Source organism: Botryllus schlosseri, chromosome 1 (assembly GCF_051294905.1).
Source record: "Botryllus schlosseri isolate E-star chromosome 1, Bs_hap1, whole genome shotgun sequence".
In the NCBI taxonomy this organism is placed as follows: Eukaryota; Metazoa; Chordata; class Ascidiacea; order Stolidobranchia; family Styelidae; genus Botryllus; species Botryllus schlosseri.
In genome coordinates this window covers 40,040,095-40,061,075 of record NC_137236.1, presented here as the reverse complement: position 1 = coordinate 40,061,075, position 20,981 = coordinate 40,040,095, and the positions used below count along the sequence as shown (strand labels likewise).

Here is a 20,981-nt window from a genome sequence, read left to right as displayed (position 1 = left end):
CAAAAGTATAAAAATAATCCGTCCGACTTGATTAGCTGCTTGAAGTAAAAAATAGAGTAGATGGTCGGAATATGTGGTCGTATCGTTTGCAGAAACTATCGAAATAGTCATTGATTCGACTCGTGCAAAAGTTGGAGTGATCCCGTCCATTTTTTTCTTGGGTATTGTAAATGAAGGTTGAAAATTACTCAAGTATGGGAATATAAAATACCATTATTTGGACAGGTTGTGTCATACTTTCTTAGGTAATCGCAAGTGACAACTTACTAATTTTTGTACGTATCGTATGGATCAACGTGTCGTCAAAAATTGACGTGCAGGTAGACGCGATTTTGTGATTAATACCAGTCAGATTTGGACAACTATAAAATTTCCAGCTTTTTCAAATTGTAGCAGAATTAGAACTAGAGTTATACAGTTATTTCCAAATTGAATTAGATTAAAATGATAGCTACACAGCTTTTTTCAAATTAGATTGGAATTAGAATGACTGCATTCGCGAAAACTTGAACATTTCATCATGTCTTGCATCTCAAATCATGGTGCCTGCTCATGAGCATGATATTAGAATATGTCTGTACAGCAAGCTTGAATATTTTCGCACTATACTGTTCTCTCTGTAGCATTTACAGGAAAACCGGAAATTAGATTAGAATGGGAATGACGGCAACGAATCATTTCACAAATCAGATTCGAATTAGATTACCCGCATTTCACTCTATTTAGTCTAATTAGACGACTAGAATTATCCAATTATCCAAGTGTGCTACCAGTACGCTTATCGTCACCTATTTAGGGTTACCTTGATACAGAAATGCTCGACCCTATTTTTTATGACATTTCCACTCATAAAGATGATCCCAGTGGCACTAAGAAGACACTTTCTATCAAACAAAGTGTTGAGCTATCTTTCCAAGTGTCATTGATAATAGACATTTTAACGGCACTGTAATTTACCTACTGGAAATGTAAAGTGTCAACAAAGTCCACTAGAATGTATATCGTCCCGCTCCCTGACATACGAAGTGTTGTCTGCAAGTTTATTTTCAAGAAAGGCGTGTACTGGATTGATATGTCGCTGTATATTGGATTGTGAGCTGAAGATGCTTGAGAATCGTCTTGCAAAAACAGAAATCCATAGTCCGTCTGTAGATTAAATCCTTGCAATGCATCCGACTATGAGCCCAGGTCGTTTACAAAAAGTCAAATTCTATTTTACACGCTGTAATGACGTAAACGAGCGAACGGTACATCTCCGTCTGATCATCCGAATAGTTGGCAAACTTGTTTGATTAACTAGGATATCGATTTATTCAGAGGTACTTGTTTTTCAGAGAGTATGAGAAAAGGGAGTCGATACAACAAGAGAAGAGACGGCAGATGCAGCAACGGTAATCATGTACAAGAGCCAGCAATATTCGTCAACAACAAAATTGAGATTTGCGAGCGGAATGACTGCGTTGCATTTCAGAATTCAAGCTGACGATCTTGCATTCGATTGACACAATTGACACATTACAATGTAATGATTCGATTTATATCGTGCATTTCACAGTTAGGTAAGCGGAAAAAGTTGCGCAAGTTTAACAACACAACAAAAACAACATTCATATCCGCAAATATCGTTTCGATTCTCGCTTTTCCATCAGGTGGATATTCTACGGCAGTGGTTCTTAACCGGGGGGGGGGGGAATTCCCACTTGGGGGATTTTGGAATTTTTAGGGGGGAATCTAGCTTAATTTTTTAGGGGAAATCGGGCTTTGGCATTGTATCGGAAGATACACTGGGTTCACAAGGTTTTTAGATTTTTATGGTACAGAAGTCAGAACTGTAAAGTAGAAATTAGTTTTTTACAATTGTATGTTTCTTTGGCGGATTCCAAGCTAGGCGTCTTCCGTAGATATTACACCCCCTGATAAAGTGAGGCTCACGAGACGATTTCGTTGGGTCCGCGACAGCCTCTCGATCAAATTGCTACTAAGCAAGAAAACGTCAGGCCGAATTCAGCACAAGGCCGCTAGTGAGATTATTCAACTTTTTAAGCCAACATATGAGCGAACGTGAAAGACATACCGTACCAAATTCATCGAGTCAACCCAAGTCCATAGCAAGCGGACTTGGTGATTTATTTTTCGTCGTGACTTTAGGCTACTTCACCAAAGTCTAGTGCGCATTCGCCATAGTTCGGACGTATCTGAATATGTTTGGCGATTAATTGCTCAATTGCTCAACAAATGGTTGCGCGTTAAAAAAACACATTTTTTAGTCATAGGGGAGGAATTTTAGTTAATAATATCGGCCAAGGGGGGCACGAGACGAAAAAGGTCGGGAACCACTGTTTTACGGTGTTATTACTGATTAAATGGATTTAAACAGAAAAGTTATTCCACTACTATCCGGTATTACGTAGGATGTTCTGCTTTTAACATGATTGATACGCAAGTTACAATGAAGTGTCTTATATGATGAATTGTCGTTATAGTGTATATTTCGTTGTTGCAACCAATGTTCTGTTTCTACATCATCAGGTCGGAGAATGACGAAGTATAATTATGCTGGGATTTATTTGTCAAATCAGTATTGTTGACCAACTCTAATCAATATATCGACCAGTTCTTACACTTGTTGTCATGTATATTCGTGATGTTACAATCTCAAGGCCGATTTACATTTCATGCGAACTTCCACGATGATTGTAGAAGGTAGCTACATGTATGTATACATATACTAAATTCTCAAGGTGTGTAAGTGATCAAGAATTTTTATATCTTTTATTAATTGAATATGATAAAAGTACAAAAAACATGATAAAAAAATGTTATCGATCCTAAATGTATCGTGTGTATAGTATTTTAACATTTTGAATTGTGATACAAACAAAATACAATAAAAATAAAAAAAAATATCTAAAATAATGAAAAAAAAATTTTTTGTTGAACATGAATGTATCTAGTGTAAGAACCCCAATGTAATATCAATTATGTGTTATCTTATATGTTCCGTCATCATCTTGTGATCAATTTCTTTGTCTTTAGTGCAGTTGACGTCAGCAGAAAAAGTGAATATTAATATAACCGGGTTTATAACTTCCATTGCTAAATTATTTCATCGATAATTCTCGCCAAAAACCCTGATGTTATCCTGTTGTTGAATGACGGTCCCTGTACTTGAAACGAATGATTATTAATGCGTCCATATCGATGTTCAGTTGTTTGCATTTTCTGCGACCTTGGTGATTCTACATGCACAAACCAAACTATCATCGGCTTGTACCCCTCAGTGGCCGTTTTTTTTTAATTAAAATGCGACTGTGTAATTCTCAATGACCTACCATAGGGCCTACTGAAGTTTACCGATAAAGAGACAATTTCTAAATGTATAATAATCGGAATTTCTGATAACTGAATAAATGTGATTCAAAGAGCTTCTTGGAGGTACAGAATTTCAAGATACAATTGAATAGTATATTTATTCTTTCCAATTCTGTACTAGTTGCTGACAATCACCCCTGACGAGTGTCAGCCGAAAGTATTCGGGTTCTTTCAATAGGAATATACTGTTAAAATAGGATTCATTATTCACTTATAACAGAATTATTATGATTAACTGATCGGCACCCTATAACTTGTTGTTGTTGACCATTATTACACGTCTTGTGATTGATGCGAAATACGGTTGCCATATTTTGGGAATCTGAAAAGAGGACACTATCGTAAAAATTTATGTACGGTACTTACAATACAGGAGAAATATCCGAAAACATTGGTAAATTTATTTAATGTTAGAAGTTGGTCGTCTAAAAAAAGGTCATCAGGTCGATTCGACTCCTGATTCACCCACTTTATCCGTTATATTTCAGTACATTTTTAACATATATTTAACCAGATATTTAGGCGCCCTCCCTGAGGACACGTATGGTAACCCTATGTGAGACAACACTGATAATACCCACAACCCAGGGTTTGATGAATGACTTCCAAGTACTTTCACCTTGGGCGTGGCGTGAAGAGGCTGAATTATCGGCGACTGTATTTTCCTCGTGTAGTGCATTTTCATGTTATATAATGTGTAGAATTGGTGTGAAATAAACAGTAATTAATCATTTGAGCTTGACATTTCCGTCGCTTTATCGGGATGTGAGGAGACTCGATTGGTGTATATTATTAGAGAGAGAAAGAGAGTCTTATTAGACAATTTTATGGCAGTCGAATATAGAATTCGGATATTATGGCTGATTTTTTCGGCTATTGTCAGGTAACTGTAACTTTTGGTGCGGATAGTTGTAACCAGATGTAAGACTTAATTACAGGCCAATAGAACGAAGTCTTCAAATTGATAATCAAATACAGACAGATGACACTTTTAGTTATGCCTGGTAGCAGTCTACACATAGTAGAAGCGTGTTCGAAGCTAACATGTTTATGGTGCTCAATCTCTATAGTTGCACATCGCTATTGCCGCGACGTCAGCTGATCCCACTCTCGCCGCTCGGCCGCATCCTTGCTCTTGAGCTAGTCTCTCGTTTCGCCAGACAGCATTGTTGCGTCACACTGCCAATCTACTCGACAATGAATAATTTGGGGCTGATTGTGGGGGTTCCAGGGCCATGAGTGGAATAAAATTTATATTTTCGCAAGCAGTACAGCGTCAGCTTTCGATTGATACCCAATTCATCAAATGTAATGCTCGGCAAGCCGGTCAAAAATCACCGTCAAATTGCCTGTAGCCAAATGGAAACTGTGACGTTTACAATTTCATTGAACCGTGCGATTTGCTTGTGTCGACACCATATAGGACACTATGCTTTCATCAAGGCAATGGAACCACCTCGAAATAGCCTTCAAAGTCTGGAAATCGGCATTGTTCTAAACAATCGCAACCACGCACGGACCGTTGTTATGGTCATTGTGCTGCACCGTAGGTTAGTTATCTATAATAGATAACAGGCATTATGTTTTTTGTGGTGCCATAAAAGTATAGATAACTAATGTTATCTAATTTATCTAAAATGAAAGATACATATTTGAACTTTGACATAGTACATTCTATTGTGACGTCATAATGATTGATACTCGAATTATCGAATGTTACATTCGATACTCGAATACTCGACTCGACTCGAAGCATAATACGTGATTCAGAATCAAATCACTCAGGTACACGATTTTGACCAGCACTAATTATGGTGCTTTTCTATATTATTTAAACGAGAGACCATTAAACAATTTGAAAGTCAACGCCTAGGAGTGTTGATCAGTGCGTTAGTGATGCTCTTGTGTGGGGCTGATTACTAACCTACGGATAGATACGCAGGTCCCGCCGTTACGCTCCGGCAAGCAGTTACACTTGTTGCTGAGCAATCTAAAAGCAGCATATTTGGTGGTGTTATAACTTGCGACCCGAGCGCTGAAATTTAATGAAACTGGTCTTAATTGAGAGCTACTGTCAAACTGATTCTGAGAATACAAATTAAAATCTTGTCGGGGAAAGGGAACCACGTCAAAACATCCCTTGAAATATGAAAATCGGCATTGTTCTGAACAATCGCTTGATGAAATTGCAATTGTTACGTTTATCGTGTTGCGGTAGGTGCCATTGTTACAACAATGCCGATTTTCGGATTTTGAGGGTTGTTTTGAGGTGGTTCCGTATCCCCGTCAAGATTTTAATTTGTATTTTTGGAATCAGTGCGGCAGTAGCTCTCGATTAAGACCAGTTTCATTAAATTTCAGCCCTCAGGTCGCGAACTATAACACCATCGATTATGCTGCTTTTAGATTGCTCAGCAACAAGTGTAACTGCTTGCCGGAGCGTAACGGCGGGACCTGCGTATCTATCCGTAGGTTAGTAATCTATAGTCTGAGCTCTGAGGTGTGAGCAGATTACTAACCTATAGTCTGAGTGTCGATTTCAACTGTGATTCCGTTGTCTGAGTTTCGTTTGTCCATTGTAATGGATTGACGTCATGAGAGATAGTACAGAAAGAGTGAAGTATAGAGTGGTTGCAACCTGATTTATGGGACACTGGCTCTGCTGAATGGTGATTGGTGACTGCAATAATTGCTATGTTCAAATGCAAATTAAACAGCACAAGTTTTCAATCAGGGTTGTAATGACTCGAGTCATGGCTCGACTCGAGTCACGATTTTATGATGACTCGACGTGACTGGAGAGTATTTTTTTCTCAAAATACGGAAATGACTAGACTGAGGTCAATCTGTGTACCGGTATCACTACAAAAAATAATTTACAATTTTGGGCTCAAATTTAGGACACTACCGGATTTGGTCTCATTTTCAGCAAATTCAGTCTTACTGATGAAGTGAGGTCTTGAAATCGAGACTGATTCAGCTTTTCAAGAACATATTGAATCGTCAAGATTAGTTGGTCTTAAAATGAAGACTGATTCAGCTATTTGATACGGTACCATATTCAATCATATCAAGATTATTCGGTCTTGAAATTAGGGCCATATTGAATTGTCAAGATTATTAGGTCTTGAAATTGAGACTGTTCCAGCTTTGTATGACATAGGCCCTACTAAATTGTCAAGATTATTCGATCTTAAAATTAGGACTGATCAAACTTTTCAAGGCCATATTGAATTGTCAAGATTATTTGGTCTTGAAATTAATACTGATTCTGCTTTATAAGACATGCAATTTGTCTCTTGGTTTCAAGCGAAAATGGTCTTAATTTTGAGACGAAAGATTCTTATTGAGACAGATTTGTCTTTAAGACATTTGTCATAAAAAGTCACTTTGAGACCATAAGACCAAATTTGTCTTATTTTTGGTAGTGTATTGATTCGACTTGAACTCGAGTCATTGCGCATCACTCGAACCAAGTCATATGAATCGAGACTCAGCCGGCCAAGACAGACATTTCATTGTAATGTTGAAGAATAGTAAAGTACTGTAGCCTAACCACACTATTGGGATTTCGTGGTACTGGTACTTGAAAGTGTGACCAGAAACTGCTTAAAATGAGTAATATTAGTATATTATGAAAGCGAACCATTCGATATCACCAAACAGAGTTATAAAAATTGATTTATCAAGACTTTGACTGGAAGCTGGTCAGCCAACACAATGACTTGGACTCGACTCTAGTCATAATACCATGACTCGGATTCGACCTTTTTCTCACCGACTTGAACTCGGACTTGACTATGTGGTGAATTGAATATGACTCGACTTGACTCGAGTCAAACAGTCTATAAAATTAAGATTAAATTGTGACTCAGAGCCTTTTGACTTGATTACAACCCAATGTTCAAGTGGTACAATGCACCTTACAAACCATATCCGAAAGGCCAAGGATACAGCACAGTTTGAATAAATTTTTTCTTGTCCAATAAACAAGTCGGCAAGAATGGAGAGGAAATTTGGACAACTAAGAGACATAAATTCAGGATCGTGCTATTATTGACATTTTGTGCGACTCGACCATAAGCGTCGCTCTTCAAGCTTTGAACCGATTGACCAAAGGTAATATAAGCATCAGCAAGCTATTACTGAAAGGGCCTTCACGTCTTCCAGCATTTGTGGGCAAAACGCGGATGATGTAATATTGACTACCGTATCTCTTAATTGTACAATTCCATAGTAACCAGCTAGCTACTATTACTTCTTGATATATATTGGGTAATATGATTAAATGCCTGATTGTTATATATAGCCATGGCCGAATAATCGATGTCATTTTTCATTTGCTTCTGATCCGATATCCCACTTTTATTCTCACACTTTCTTCAAATTGGTAGCGTTGTCTCTTCGCGTTAACCTTCCTATAATCAAAATTTCAGTTTTCGTTCTATTTGCTTTTGTTCATTCCGTAGATACAATTCGTGATCTTCTAGTGCAGAACTGTATCTGTCAGCTGTACAATTGATACTATGCGATATCATTGTTCGATAAGGATTGATGAGCCAGAGTGGGATTGATGGCAACGTCACCCGCAACTTTTTGTTTAAATATTTAATTATTCTGTGTAAGAAATCCTTCTGTCAAGCTCAACTCATTGCCGAAAACAACCACTATTTTCATTGTGACTCATGAGTGGCGAGTTTATCTGCAACCGCCTGGCCGACTCCGACGGCACTGCACGAGTACCATCATGTGGTTGGAAATGGGCCCAAGCACAATTATTGCCCATTCCAATCGATTAGTGAGAAATATGGTTTCGAGAATTGAAATTAGACGCTCCTCGCCACTAATGATTTATTTATCATTACAGAGAATACGGTAATTCTAGTCCAGATCCTGAACTGATATCTGTTCGCGATTCCACATGCATGGAGCTTATCTAGGCTTAACATGCGACAGTGCCTTTCTGCACGGTGAAATAATCAAGAAATTACGTCGCAACGTTTGTCATGAATGTTTCCGTGACGACATGAACGAGTCTTTAAAGTTATAAGCACACGATAGCCTATCAAGACTCCGGTGAAAAAACTTGTATCAAGACATAATTACAGTCCTAAATCACCAATGGCACCGCCTGTATCGAAACGTGGTATCAGGCTCATAAAATCGAACGTAAATCACAATGATGATGACGGACTACCTTCGGTGTCAGTTCTTCCGCATGTTAGCGAAAGAGAGGCTCTTGATGGTAAGATTGATTTTAGAACTTATTCTATTTACATTGTACCGAATTGAAGGTTCATAATAATATTAGCATTCTATTGAACACTGTAGTGTTTATTCATATATTGAACTGAAACCTGATATTTTCGGCAGACACTCGTCAGATTTAATCGTCAGCAACTAGTAGATAATTGGGAAGAACATCGTATACCGACAATCGTATCACAAAATATGACGTCACTAGTCACTATATTGTAATTGGTGTGCAGTGTATAATGTTTTGACCTCATGTTTTTACCGGGACTTGTTGACTGATAGTCTGTTGGTAAAGCACTTGCACTGTGTCACTTGTTAACAGTGAGCAAAGACATTTTAAATCAATAATCTTAGTTGTCACTTGAGAATGGTTCCCATCATGCAAGATATGTGCCTATTTCAACAAAGGGCTGAGATTCAATGCAGTGTATACCATAGTCTAAAAAATAGTACATTGAGATTGAGCTTGGGCCAGCCATTTGGCTGGATCATTTGAATTTTCATGCTAGCGACGTCATATTTTATGATACAATGCTGATATACAATACCCCCCCCCCCCCCCCGATTCTCCACTAGATCCTGACGATTACCAGGGCCGAGTGTCAGTCGAAAATATCTGTATTCAAAATGCATTTAATAAATTTCTCATTTTTGAATAGGCTCAAGTCAAGTCCACAAAGTCAATGTCAAGATCAAACATAGCTGCGTGTAGATCTTCCATAATTTGATTAACAAATTTTTATCTTATGGCGTTATTCGTAAAGTATACCGAGTTTAAATTCGATGCTCCTAACTCACAAATTGGCTGGTGTAGAGTAGGATCATATCAGTGTTGGGATGACTCGAGTCATGCCTTGACTCGAGTGAAATTTTTCGTATGACTTGACTCGAGTCACTTTGCTAAAATGAGATTACTAGACTTGACTCGTGCGCTTCAAACATGTGGATTGACTCGTGACTTGAGCAAGATGTACGAGTCAATTTCAAGTCATTAAGTAAACGGTGTCGATTAAATCACTTAATCTTATGTATGTTCGAGTTGTTTGCAATATGCCGGTGTCACTTGTGAGAGCAACCAGTCATTCACTGATTGTACGTCTTGCTGATCATCCATTGTTACATCACAAATAAATTGACCACAAACGAAACAATCACAGTATACTTTGTCGTAGTAGCAATATATTATTCTAATAGAAACGTATCTCTGTTTCTTAGACGGCTCAGTGCTTACATTGCGCAGTGCTCACCTTTAACAACACTAATCAGACTAATCAAACTAATCTGATCAACTTCTCGTGGCTTCGTATTCGGTCCTATATATCGACTGATAATAACAGACTCTAGCATGTAGGTATACATACAGTTATTCATGTATTTTATCATCAGTTCTTGGGGTGCGTGATCTATACCAGTGGTTCTCAACCTTTTTCACCTCGCGGACCGGTAAAATTTCAAAAAAATGACTGGCGGACCGGTGAACTTTCAAAATTGAAATTTAAGCCAAAATGTAAAGCATGCAACCGTTTTTTGCAGTTATATGATGATAGAGAGTGACATTTAGAGGGTTTTGATCGTGATTAATTATCTTCACGATGGCATCCATGTGATTTTATGGTAGTCAGTCTGCTGAGTCGATGTAAAATTGCCTTATCCAGTTAAAAGTGCTACCATCGAGAGTCGTTTACAGTCTTTCGTGCCGAAGGCCGTGGGTTTAACGGACCACGCCAACTCGAATAATATTCATCTCTTTGACAATATCGATACAAGAAGCGTTTCGGAGTCGAACCAAGCACCTTGTCGTGCTACCTTGCTCATTGCCCACTGGCACTGGACGCATAGGCTACTCTGGCAACTACGAATACAATGCGTGACCCAAGAAAACACCTTACAGTAACTATACCGGCAATCCGTGCCGAAAAAGCACTTCGTAAGCCCACCCCCAAAAGCGTTGATCTTGTGCTCCACAGGGCGATAAAGCCACAGTTGGGAGGATGTTTTCACCTTTCTGGGCACATTCATTCTACTCAGTGTAAGCAAAGAGTTTAAGTAGCTCAATTGCGTCAATAGCGCAAATTTACCACCATTCATGACTGAATCGGTTTTCTCGCTGCCGTATTTTTGGCACGCCTTTCGGAGTCGCATGTTAGCCTAATCTTCATTATTTTGTATTGGTACGTCATGGCGCGGTAATGGCTGACGCCCAAATGCCTATTTCTATAAATCATGCGTATTTCTCGGAGACGGGCACTTAAGATGCAAAACATTTAGTGTCACTAAATCGCGCAAAGAGCGAAAACAAATTGAAAAATGTTGGGAAAAGTTTCAAATAAATACGTTATGATTTATGTTCATCATGGTTGTGTATTGACTCGACTTGTACTCGAGTCATTGCACATGACTCGGACCGAGTGATATGACTCGAGACTGGGTCTACCAAGACGGGCATTTCATTGCAATTTCGAAGAATAGTAAAGTTATCACGCTGATATTATTTCGTCTGTCCATACTGGCACTTGAAAATGCTACCTGAAACTGTTAAAAGTGACGAAAATGAAGATATTATGAATGAGAAGCATTTGATATCACCGGGTAGAGTTGTGAAAACTGGGTCTCACATGACATTAACTCGAAACTGGAAAGTCCGCACACAATGACTTGGACTCGGACTGCAGTCAAAACACTATGACTCGGACTCGACAGTCTACTCAGTGACTTGGACTCGGACTTGACTCGGTGGTGAATTGAAAATGACTCGAATTGACTCGAGTCAAAACTAAAAAAGTGAGATTGACTTGTGACCCGGAACCTTATGACTTGGATACAACCCTGATGTTCATTTCCAAAATAATTTCGGGTTCTTTTCAAGCTCGGCCCTTCTCCTATTAGGCGGTTTGGGGTGCCCCGGTTACGGTCCTGCACAGAATGAATGAATCGAAGACGAATGCTCGCGCAAACTGCGCTGTTTAGCGATGAGTCAGCTCGTACCTGTTCAGTACTTGTCGCTCGCATGTCGTCAAATGGCACGTCTTGAACTTTATGTCAAATCGAACATGTTTTCGGCCCTAGTGTTACCTCAAGAAGTTCTGAATCAGTTTAAAATTTAATGTTTTATATATTTGATCAATGGACCAGCCTTTTACAGTGCATCTTGAATTTAAGGTATAAAATTGTAATTCACTGATCTATACAACGTCATTTTGCTTGTATAGGCTATTTAAATTTATATATACCGTATTCGTTATTTGATTCAAGATAATTGGTCAATTAAATCTACCCTTCAACCAGCAGTGTTGGGATCAAGTCACTACCTTCGAGTCACGAGTCATTTCGAGTCAACTGGTTGACTGTGTTGGGATGACTCGAGTCATGACTTGACTCGAGTCACCTTTTTCGTATGACTTGACTTGACTCGAGTCACTTTGCTAAAATGACCTGACTTGACTTGGCGTCTCATAAATGTGGATTGACTCGTGACTCGGAGCAAAATTCACGAGTCAATTTCGAGTCATCAAGAAATCGATATCGATAAAAATCATTGTATCTTGCTTCTTGCATATGTTCGGATTGTACGCGAAACGGTGGTGCAACCCATGAGAGCAACCAATCATTAAATGATCGTGCGTTTTACTGAGCCTCCGTTGTTCTCTCACAAATATATTGATCGCAAACTAAGGTTATATAGTCCTCAACCACAGGCGCAGGCTGGAATTGTATCATATCAATTTGTAAATAGGTAATGTATTGCATCATATCAATTCGTTTCTCTGTTCTCTATTTTGGCTGGTAGGCCTAACTATAATCCGAGGTCATGCAATTACTTACGTAGTTAAGCATTTCTACGGATACGTGAGCAATAAATCCCCTTCTTGCGTTTATATTCAACTCTATATTCGTTCATAGGGTCAGAATCAATAACCACTCAATCTGTATCTCAGACAGCTAGCAAAATGCAATGTCGTAATTTACCTGGCGGACCGGCAGGAATGTCGTCGCAGACCGGCACCGGTCCGCGGACCGGCGGTTGAGAACCACTGATCTATACAACGTCATTTTGCTTGTATAGGCTATTTAAATTTATATATACCGTATTCGTTATTTGATTCAAGATAATTGGTCAATTAAATCTACCCTTCAACCAGCAGTGTTGGGATCAAGTCACTACCTTCGAGTCACGAGTCATTTCGAGTCATTGCACATTTTGACTCGAGTCAAGTCAAGTCAATCGATTTTCGAAGGTGACTCGAGTCAAGTCAAGTCACTCGAATTTTGGAGGTGACTTGAGTCAAGTCGAGTCAAGTCAAGTCAAGTCACGAGTCAAGTCACAATTCAAGTCAAGTTGCCTTTTCAAAGTATGAGGCATGATTACGACATTGCATTTTGCTAGCTTTCTGAGATACAGATTGAGTGATTATTGATTCTGACCCTATGAACGAATATAGAGTTGAATATAAACGCAAGAAGGGGCTTTATTGCTCACATATACGTAGAAATGCTTAACTACGTAAGTAATTGCATGACCTCGCATTATAGTTAGGCCTACCAGCCAAAATAGAGAATAGAGAAACAAATTGATATGATGCAATACATTACCTATTTACAAATTGATATGATACAATTCCAGCCTGCGCCTGTGGTTGAGGACTATATAACCTTAGTTTGCGATCAATATATTTGTGAGAGAACAACGGAGGCTCAGTAAAACGCACGATCATTTAATGATTGGTTGCTCTCATGGGTTGCACCACCGTTTCGCGTACAATCCGAACATATGCAAGAAGCAAGATACAATGATTTTTATCGATATCGATTTCTTGATGACTCGAAATTGACTCGTGAATTTTGCTCCGAGTCACGAGTCAATCCACATTTATGAGACGCCGAGTCAAGTCAGGTCATTTTAGCAAAGTGACTCGAGTCAAGTCAAGTCATACGAAAAAGGTGACTCGAGTCAAGTCATGACTCGAGTCATCCCAACACTGTCAACCAGTTAACAAAATGTAATCACTTAGCATCATCACTCATACTTCTAAAATTCAACTTAACTTGAATCTTGACTTGACTGGTGACTTGACTGGACTTGACTTGAGTCAACTCCAAAAACTAGTGACTTGACTCGATTCAAAATGTGCAATGACTTTTGACTCGAAGGTAGTGACATAGTAAAGTGGTACGTTCGCTGTTGTTTAAATTGTTATTGAATTTATCTTTATATTTTTGCAAGATTTTTACCATCCCCCTTCCGACCACCTGCAAACAGAAACCATCTTTTTGCACATGTTCAAAGTGAAAGGTAAGTGCAGAACGATATTTTTTAGTTATCGGCGTGCGGAAATGATTTCTTTTTCCAGATTTTGAAAAGAAGAAAGTCGCAAACACAGTCGTGGGTCGTCAGATTCCTTGTTTATGTATCAATGCCATCTCGATAAAACTCTGTCCGATGCCAAACATACATTCAATCCATGTAGACTTGGACTCGACCAGACTTGTACAAACTATCAATCTAGTTCTTTGACGGTGAACTAGCTGCTGTTATTTTGCGCAACCATTGTTCTGTTGCGTGATGTTCTTGCAGCCATTTCTAGCTCAGAGTCATCACTACTAACGGTGGCATAACTGGGTATAGCTTTCGGGGGTCGAAACTCTCATTTTAAACTAGTACTCGCGTGCAAAACCGTTAGGCTATTATGAAAATTAAGGAGTTGCTTTAGACTTGAGTCTACTTACTTGGTTAGTTGCGGATTTTCAAAGGTTGTGGGTTCTAGTTTGTGTTCTATGTTTGTGAGTTTTGTAAAGCGAGTAGTCTAGTCCTAGTTGCGCATTTTGAAAATACAGTAGTTTGTATTGAGTCTGTAGCCCAGTAATTCCTGTGTGCCACCACAGATTCTCAGGTGTGCCGCGAACAATTTTTAAGGTGTTGCAAAAGAAGAACTTCATAAATATTTTGAAAAAGGCCTGAAGACTAATATACGCGACTTACAGACGTTTTAACTTCTTTAACAGCTGATCAATATGCACTAGTGACAATGAAAATCAGATATGGCATCCTAACAAATCGAGCAATAATCCCGCAGAAAAAGCAGCTAGTTGATTTACGAAAATGAAAAGCGATTTCTTCAAATGAAGTTGTGTGATTTTAGTTGTCCACTAGCAAATCCTATTCCACAAACGATGCAAAAACAATCAATATTCTATTAAAAATTGCGTCCATCGTGACAAGGTGGACATGAGTAGTGAAGGTTGAATCGTTTGGCGCCCCGCCCCTCAGGCTATTTAGAATGTAAACACTCTCATAATATAATTAACGTTGGACTATGCCCGGTCCATGCTTCCGAGAAATAAATAACATTCATTATACGTTAGATGATACTTTCCTTAGATATTCTATTATGTGTATTTAGGACTGTATGTTCATCGCTCACCGCTAGACTATTGCCTCGTGTATTTATGAGCAAATTCAGAAAACTATGATGTCTATGCAAGACTATATTCGCAAGATATTCTATTATGTGTATTTAGGACTGTGTATTTTCGCGGATAATATGAGCTCTCAGACAACACTCATCCACGTTGAACTATGCGTGGTTTTTTTCTGATGTATTAAAATTCTACGCACATGTCGCGCGATCAACATAATATTAATCCGTAGTAAAGTAGTCAAACGCATAACGGAACTTACGCAAAATCGGTATTGCTCGGCGATAATTTTGTCTTATAACATAATAATGTAAGCTGCGTCGGGTGCTGCTATAATGTTAGGAGCAAATATAGTAAAAAGTCCACTCATTTCATACGATTCAGTCCTTTTAATATGTGTATTTAGGACTTTATATTTTCGCGGATAATATGAGCTCTCAGATAACACATTTCTGTGAATGTGAATTTGAATTCATTTGGTTTATGTGCGTATTTATATCTGCAATAACACTTCGCTAACGGAAACCAGTTATTGTCATGATAACCAAAAACTATGATGTATATGCAAGGCTATATTCGCCAGATATTATTATTATGTGTATTTAGGACTTTGTATTTTCACGGATAATATGAGCAACGCTGAACTAGGTGTGGTTTTATATGATGATATATCAAAATTCTACACATCATCACTAATTACTTAATATAAAATGCGATTTTGACCATCCGACGCTGCGATCCGAGTTCTTGCGTTCGATCTGACCGTTTTGTTTGATGTAGCGATCACTGACTTGTAGTATATACGATACGAGCGGAAGGTTGGGATTAGGAACAACTACGCTGGGTGAATAGCTGGATTCAGAGGTTGATAATGCTCGATCCCGTCGCGAGTATACGTAACGACCAAACCTCCTTCATGCTTCAGAGTGGCTCGATATTTCTGAATGGTCCCGCTTGTGGAATGTACAAAGAGTTGATCCGACGTCAATTCTGCCCCATCGGTATTTGCAATAAAGCCGAAAAATTAGAGTCGCACCTTTTCGCAATTTATGCAGCTATTCGCGCAGACTTTGCCGCATTTGCTGTATCTGAAGTAGAGTTTCAGCGTCGTTATTCGCTATAAGCCGAGAAATGCACCTTCGCGCAATTTATATAGCCAAACGCATTAACTTTACTGCATCTGAAGTAGAATTTCAGCGTCGTTATTTGTTATAAGCCGAGAAATGTACCTTCGCGCAATTTTTACAGGCGGTCTCACACCCTTTGCTGCGTCTGAAGTAAAATTTCAGCGTCGTTGTTTGCTATAAGCCGGGAAATTAGAGTCGCTGCTTCGCAGCATTTTTACAGGCAGTCACACACACTTTGCTGCATCTGAGCTTCATACTAATACATGCATAATTTTTGCATGACGAGAATACGGGTAATACGGTCAATAAACGCCGGAGGCGAGTCATTTAAACCTTGTTGCTAGATAATACCGCTTTCGGCTACAACAAAGTTGCCCTGCAACAAAAAATAGAAGCCCTAATGATCATGCAGAGGAAAGTTCAATTATACATCGAATTATTCGAATAGACTATCTACATTGTGTAGGTATGAAGTGAAATAGAACGGAGTTTACGCAAAAGTTGCTATTGATCATAGACCAAGCTTGCTTTCAGAGCCGGAAACTAAATGCATATGAAAATTTACCTAGGTTTTCCCCACACGCATCAAATGTAGGCCTACTCAAGTGTTTATGATGTGGCGAATAGTTCGAAGGTTGTTGGCATGCAAGGACGTCACATAGAATTGTGGAGTTTTCTGTAAACTATAATCCAGTGATCTATTTTCAATCACTATATTTTTCATTAATCAAAACTATAAGTACTGTTAGTAGGCAAACCCTAGGAAAGTATCCTCTGATAAAAGCAGGAGTAATTTGTTATCCGTGAAATAAATAGATGGTGCGCAATATGAGCGGTGCTGCGATGACTGACAAATACTTATAATTAATGTATAGAAGTGGCGATTTCAAACTACGTAAAAAGTTAGTCCAGCCCACGCATCTTCCATTTTCAAAAGTCAAAACACGACGTTTTTTGTAAAATGAATACTAATTTTAATAAAAAATAAGAAAAAAAGAGCGAAAAATTACATTTTATCCCGGAACGCAACAAGAAAAATCGTATGAATTTGTAAACTACTTATTCATGACATAATATTAATTCTACTTGTACACTTTTTCACATTTTATAACACTTTTAGTAGTACTTAACAGTTTCAGTTTTAAATAAAATTCAGAATATAAACTAATCGAAAAATTCGGTAACCAATTTCGCGTAGGCTATGCATACAAATGAGGAACGTTACATCAACGCGTGTTAACTAGTTGTATTATGTAGCTTGTAATTCATGCAAGTAAGTCGGACAAATTCGTCGGATGAACACGACTCTAATGGACATAAAGAAATGAAAATTTTGTAAAGTAGATATTTTTCGGTATGCTAAATTCGGCTACGCGGTGCTAGTCTTCTTGACCGCATGAAATAGGATGTTTTAGCTTCAACCTCAACGCATTAGCACACCGAATTTAAATATAGGCGATAAATAATATACAGTAGCTCCAATTTTAATGAAAAAATAATTTAATATTTTTAGATTCAAATTTAGCGTATTGAGTACTTTTTCTGCCTTTTTCAGCGCATTAGAGACGTTTACACTATGGATTTCGTGAGCTTTACTTGAGTTTTATAAATTAACGTAAAAGTAGTCATTTCCGAGTAAGTAAAACGTTCGTATTGTAGGTTCATTTCTGCCTAATACTATAATTATCATGGAGTTGGAGCAGTCCAATATCAAAAACACCCGAAAGTATTTGTTGCATATAGCTAAAAACCTAATTGAGTACCCTGAAGAAGTGCAAGTAGCACAGTTTGTGGTATTTCTATGACATCGAAATTTAGCTAACCAGAACTTATACTTGAGTACTCCGAAATGTACAAGTACTTTACCTTTACACGACGTTTCTGTAAAACGAATACTGATTTTATTAAAAAATAAAAAAGCACGAAAAATTACATTTCATCCCAAACCATCAGAATACTAAAGTAGCTTATTGCGTATATGGACCTAATATTAGAGTACTCAAGTATTGGTTTGGCCTTGGTAGCAATATACTCAATCAAGTGATTATCTATTTACAGCGCACTAAAAATTTACTGATACTAAAATGTTAAAATGTACTTTTTCAATGCCCTCGATGAGCAGCGCCAGTTTCAACTATATCCTATCATGCATTTTCGCGCTGCAGAATGACTTATCGCAACGAAAAATAGCAAAAATACATCGAGAATCTGCAAACTCTCACTGCGAAATATTTGACTTTTGCGAATTATCCATCAAAGTGAGCTTACATATTGGATATTATCAAAACCCTCTCCATATCGAAATAATTGTACATTTGGAGTACTCAAGTATAGGTTTCGCCTGCTTGCGCTATACTTAATCAAGTGATTATCTATTTAGACTTCATCTACTTCTATTTATATTTCAGAGTTTTCAGTTATCAGACAAATAATACATTCAATACTTACTTTTTTATTCGCTCGGAAATCAGCACTTCATGTACTTCAGAAGAAATTTACTGGTAATAGAATGTTGAAATGTACTTTTCCATTGGCCTTGATGAGCGGGCCCAGTTTCATCTATATTGTACAATGCATTTTCACACTTCAGAATGACTTATCGCAATGAAAAATAGCACAAATACATCGAGAATTCGCGAACCATCACTATACGATAATTGAGTTTTACAAATTACCCGTCAAAGTGAACCTACATGTTGGGTATTATCCAAAACCTCGTAGAATTTTGCTCCGAGCGACAAATCCTTTGAATTAAGGTGGAAGTACCTATTTCCGACTAAGTAAAACGTCAGTATTCTAGGTCTATTTCTGCTCAATTCTGCAACTATAACGGATTTGAAGCAGTACAATATCATAAACAGTTGAGAGTATTTGTTGCATGTACGCAAATAACGTACTTGAGTACTCGGAAGAAGTCAATACTTACTTGTTTAGCCGCTCGGACATCGTCACTTCTTGTACTTTAATAGAAATTTACTGCTGATAAATGAGTAATCGACTTTACTCGATATTCGCGTACTATGAAACTGAAGAATGAATAGACGCGTTTTCAAACTAAAGAATGATATAGTCTCTACAAAATGTTTTGATATCAAGATAACTTTTTACATGAATGCTCACGTATCCTAATATTCAAATAACCCAACACAGATCTCGTACTTACAGGAATATCGTAGTTCTTGTAACAAAGTTGTATGTGCACAATATATGTTTAAGGTAAGTCCTATACAATTCATGATTTCGTCCGAGTTTGTATTTTAGAAAATATTATACAACAATTTACTTTACTAACGAGAAGTGTCGAGTTATCGAATGATTTTCCCTTCCGTCAAAACAAATAGAATGTGAAACTATATTGCTAACATTTCTAACCCTTTGCACACCAGTGGTAAATCACACAAGCAACAAGTTTCGAGAATCGAGTTATTGAATAACGTGAAAGCGTTTTTCCAGTGTCAAGTCGTTATGTTGATTAAACCGTATATTTTAATATCCCGAAGTGAGACTTCGAAACTATCGTTAGTTCTCCAAGAGCAAATATCGTGCTCTACAAGTGTTAAGTTGTTGTATTATGTAGCTGGTAATTGGTGCACGTAAGCCAAGGATCGAACCAACTTGTGTTAACTTGCGTTATTATGTACCTAGTAATTGGTGCGAGTAATCCCGCAACTGCTGCTGTTCAATGGCTTTACCGCGTTCTTACCAAGTACCTTAATAAGGATAGACAGCCCCAAGCAGATAATGTAAGTATGTATGTATGAATGATGGGTCTTATGGTGCTTGATGATAGAAGCTGGTCTTCTATTCCATATTCCGAAATAATCAAACTGGTGGTTTTACCAGCACCGCGCCACATAGAAACTTTAGTAGAATCACTTATTATAACTCCTCACGTTCACTCAAGTAAATCTAATTTGATACTCGAGTACTGAACATTAATTTTCCAGCAGTGTGATAAACGCCGTCAGATGGCACTCAACATCGCGCAATTCCGCTCGAATACAAGTAAAAGTACAGATTTCAAAGTAAGTAAGTAAGTGAGTTCAAAGTATACTCAAGTGGTTTTTTGCCTACATGCACCAACTACTCGAGTGTTTATGATATAGGCCTGTTTCAAATTCAAGACAGTTTCAGTATTAAACAAAAATGGACCTTCAATATTAACTTTTACAATGTGAAATTTTATATGCGTAAACTAAGAAACGTCACTTTTACAATGGTTCGGTATGATTTCTATATTATTCCACTCTCGCTATTGGACCGCGGTGTGACGCCGAGCTATATCTCGATGCCTATAGGCTTCCGCATTTATTGTTTTTTCGATTTATTCTGCCCTATGTAGATTTGACATAAGGAAGGTTATTTCACTCATAAAATTCGGAATACGTATTTGCTCGAGTTAAAGCCATAACGTTTGGAGTGAAATTTTACGTGGTTTTCGTTGATATCCAACTGGGCTAATTTCGAAATGTAAATTGAAAAACTCAAATATCGCATAGTAGGACTTCCCAAATTTTCGGTATATTTTTACTATTTTTTTACGGTGATGATAAGTCATTCAGGACAGCGAAATGCATTGTAGGAAATAGATGAAACTGGTACAATTCATCGAGACCCCTGAAAAAAAGTACATTACATTTCAACATTTTATTAGCAGGTAATCGAAATACCACAAACTGTGCTAACCTTTGGAGTTGTTAAGTAAAGAAGTACTCGTACTTTTTCAGAGTATACCAAGTAGGTTTTTTGCCTACATGAACCAAATACTCTCAAGTCCTTATGATATCGGAGTGCTTCAACTTCATGATAGTT

The 20,981-nt window shown here is 37.9% G+C and overlaps 2 protein-coding genes across 2 annotated transcripts in view; both read left to right on the top strand.

Moving 5' to 3' along the window:
* LOC145436443 (uncharacterized) overlaps positions 1-1,620 on the top strand; it is a 512,022-nt gene extending 510,402 nt beyond the window's left edge. The window contains exon 11 of the mRNA XM_080313791.1: positions 1,335-1,620. Within this exon, the coding sequence (XP_080169917.1) occupies positions 1,335-1,395 (61 nt within the window). The 3' untranslated portion in view covers positions 1,396-1,620. The remainder of the gene's footprint in view (positions 1-1,334) is intronic.
* A 4,927-nt stretch (positions 1,621-6,547) lies between these two features.
* Positions 6,548-14,757, top strand: LOC145449653 (uncharacterized). Its single transcript, XM_080328053.1, has 3 exons — positions 6,548-8,617; positions 13,850-13,918; positions 13,977-14,757. Exons 1-3 carry the CDS (start codon positions 8,494-8,496, stop codon positions 14,138-14,140), a joined length of 357 nt encoding a protein of 118 aa, XP_080184179.1. The 5' UTR covers positions 6,548-8,493; the 3' UTR covers positions 14,141-14,757.
* The last annotated feature ends 6,224 nt before the right edge of the window (positions 14,758-20,981 follow it).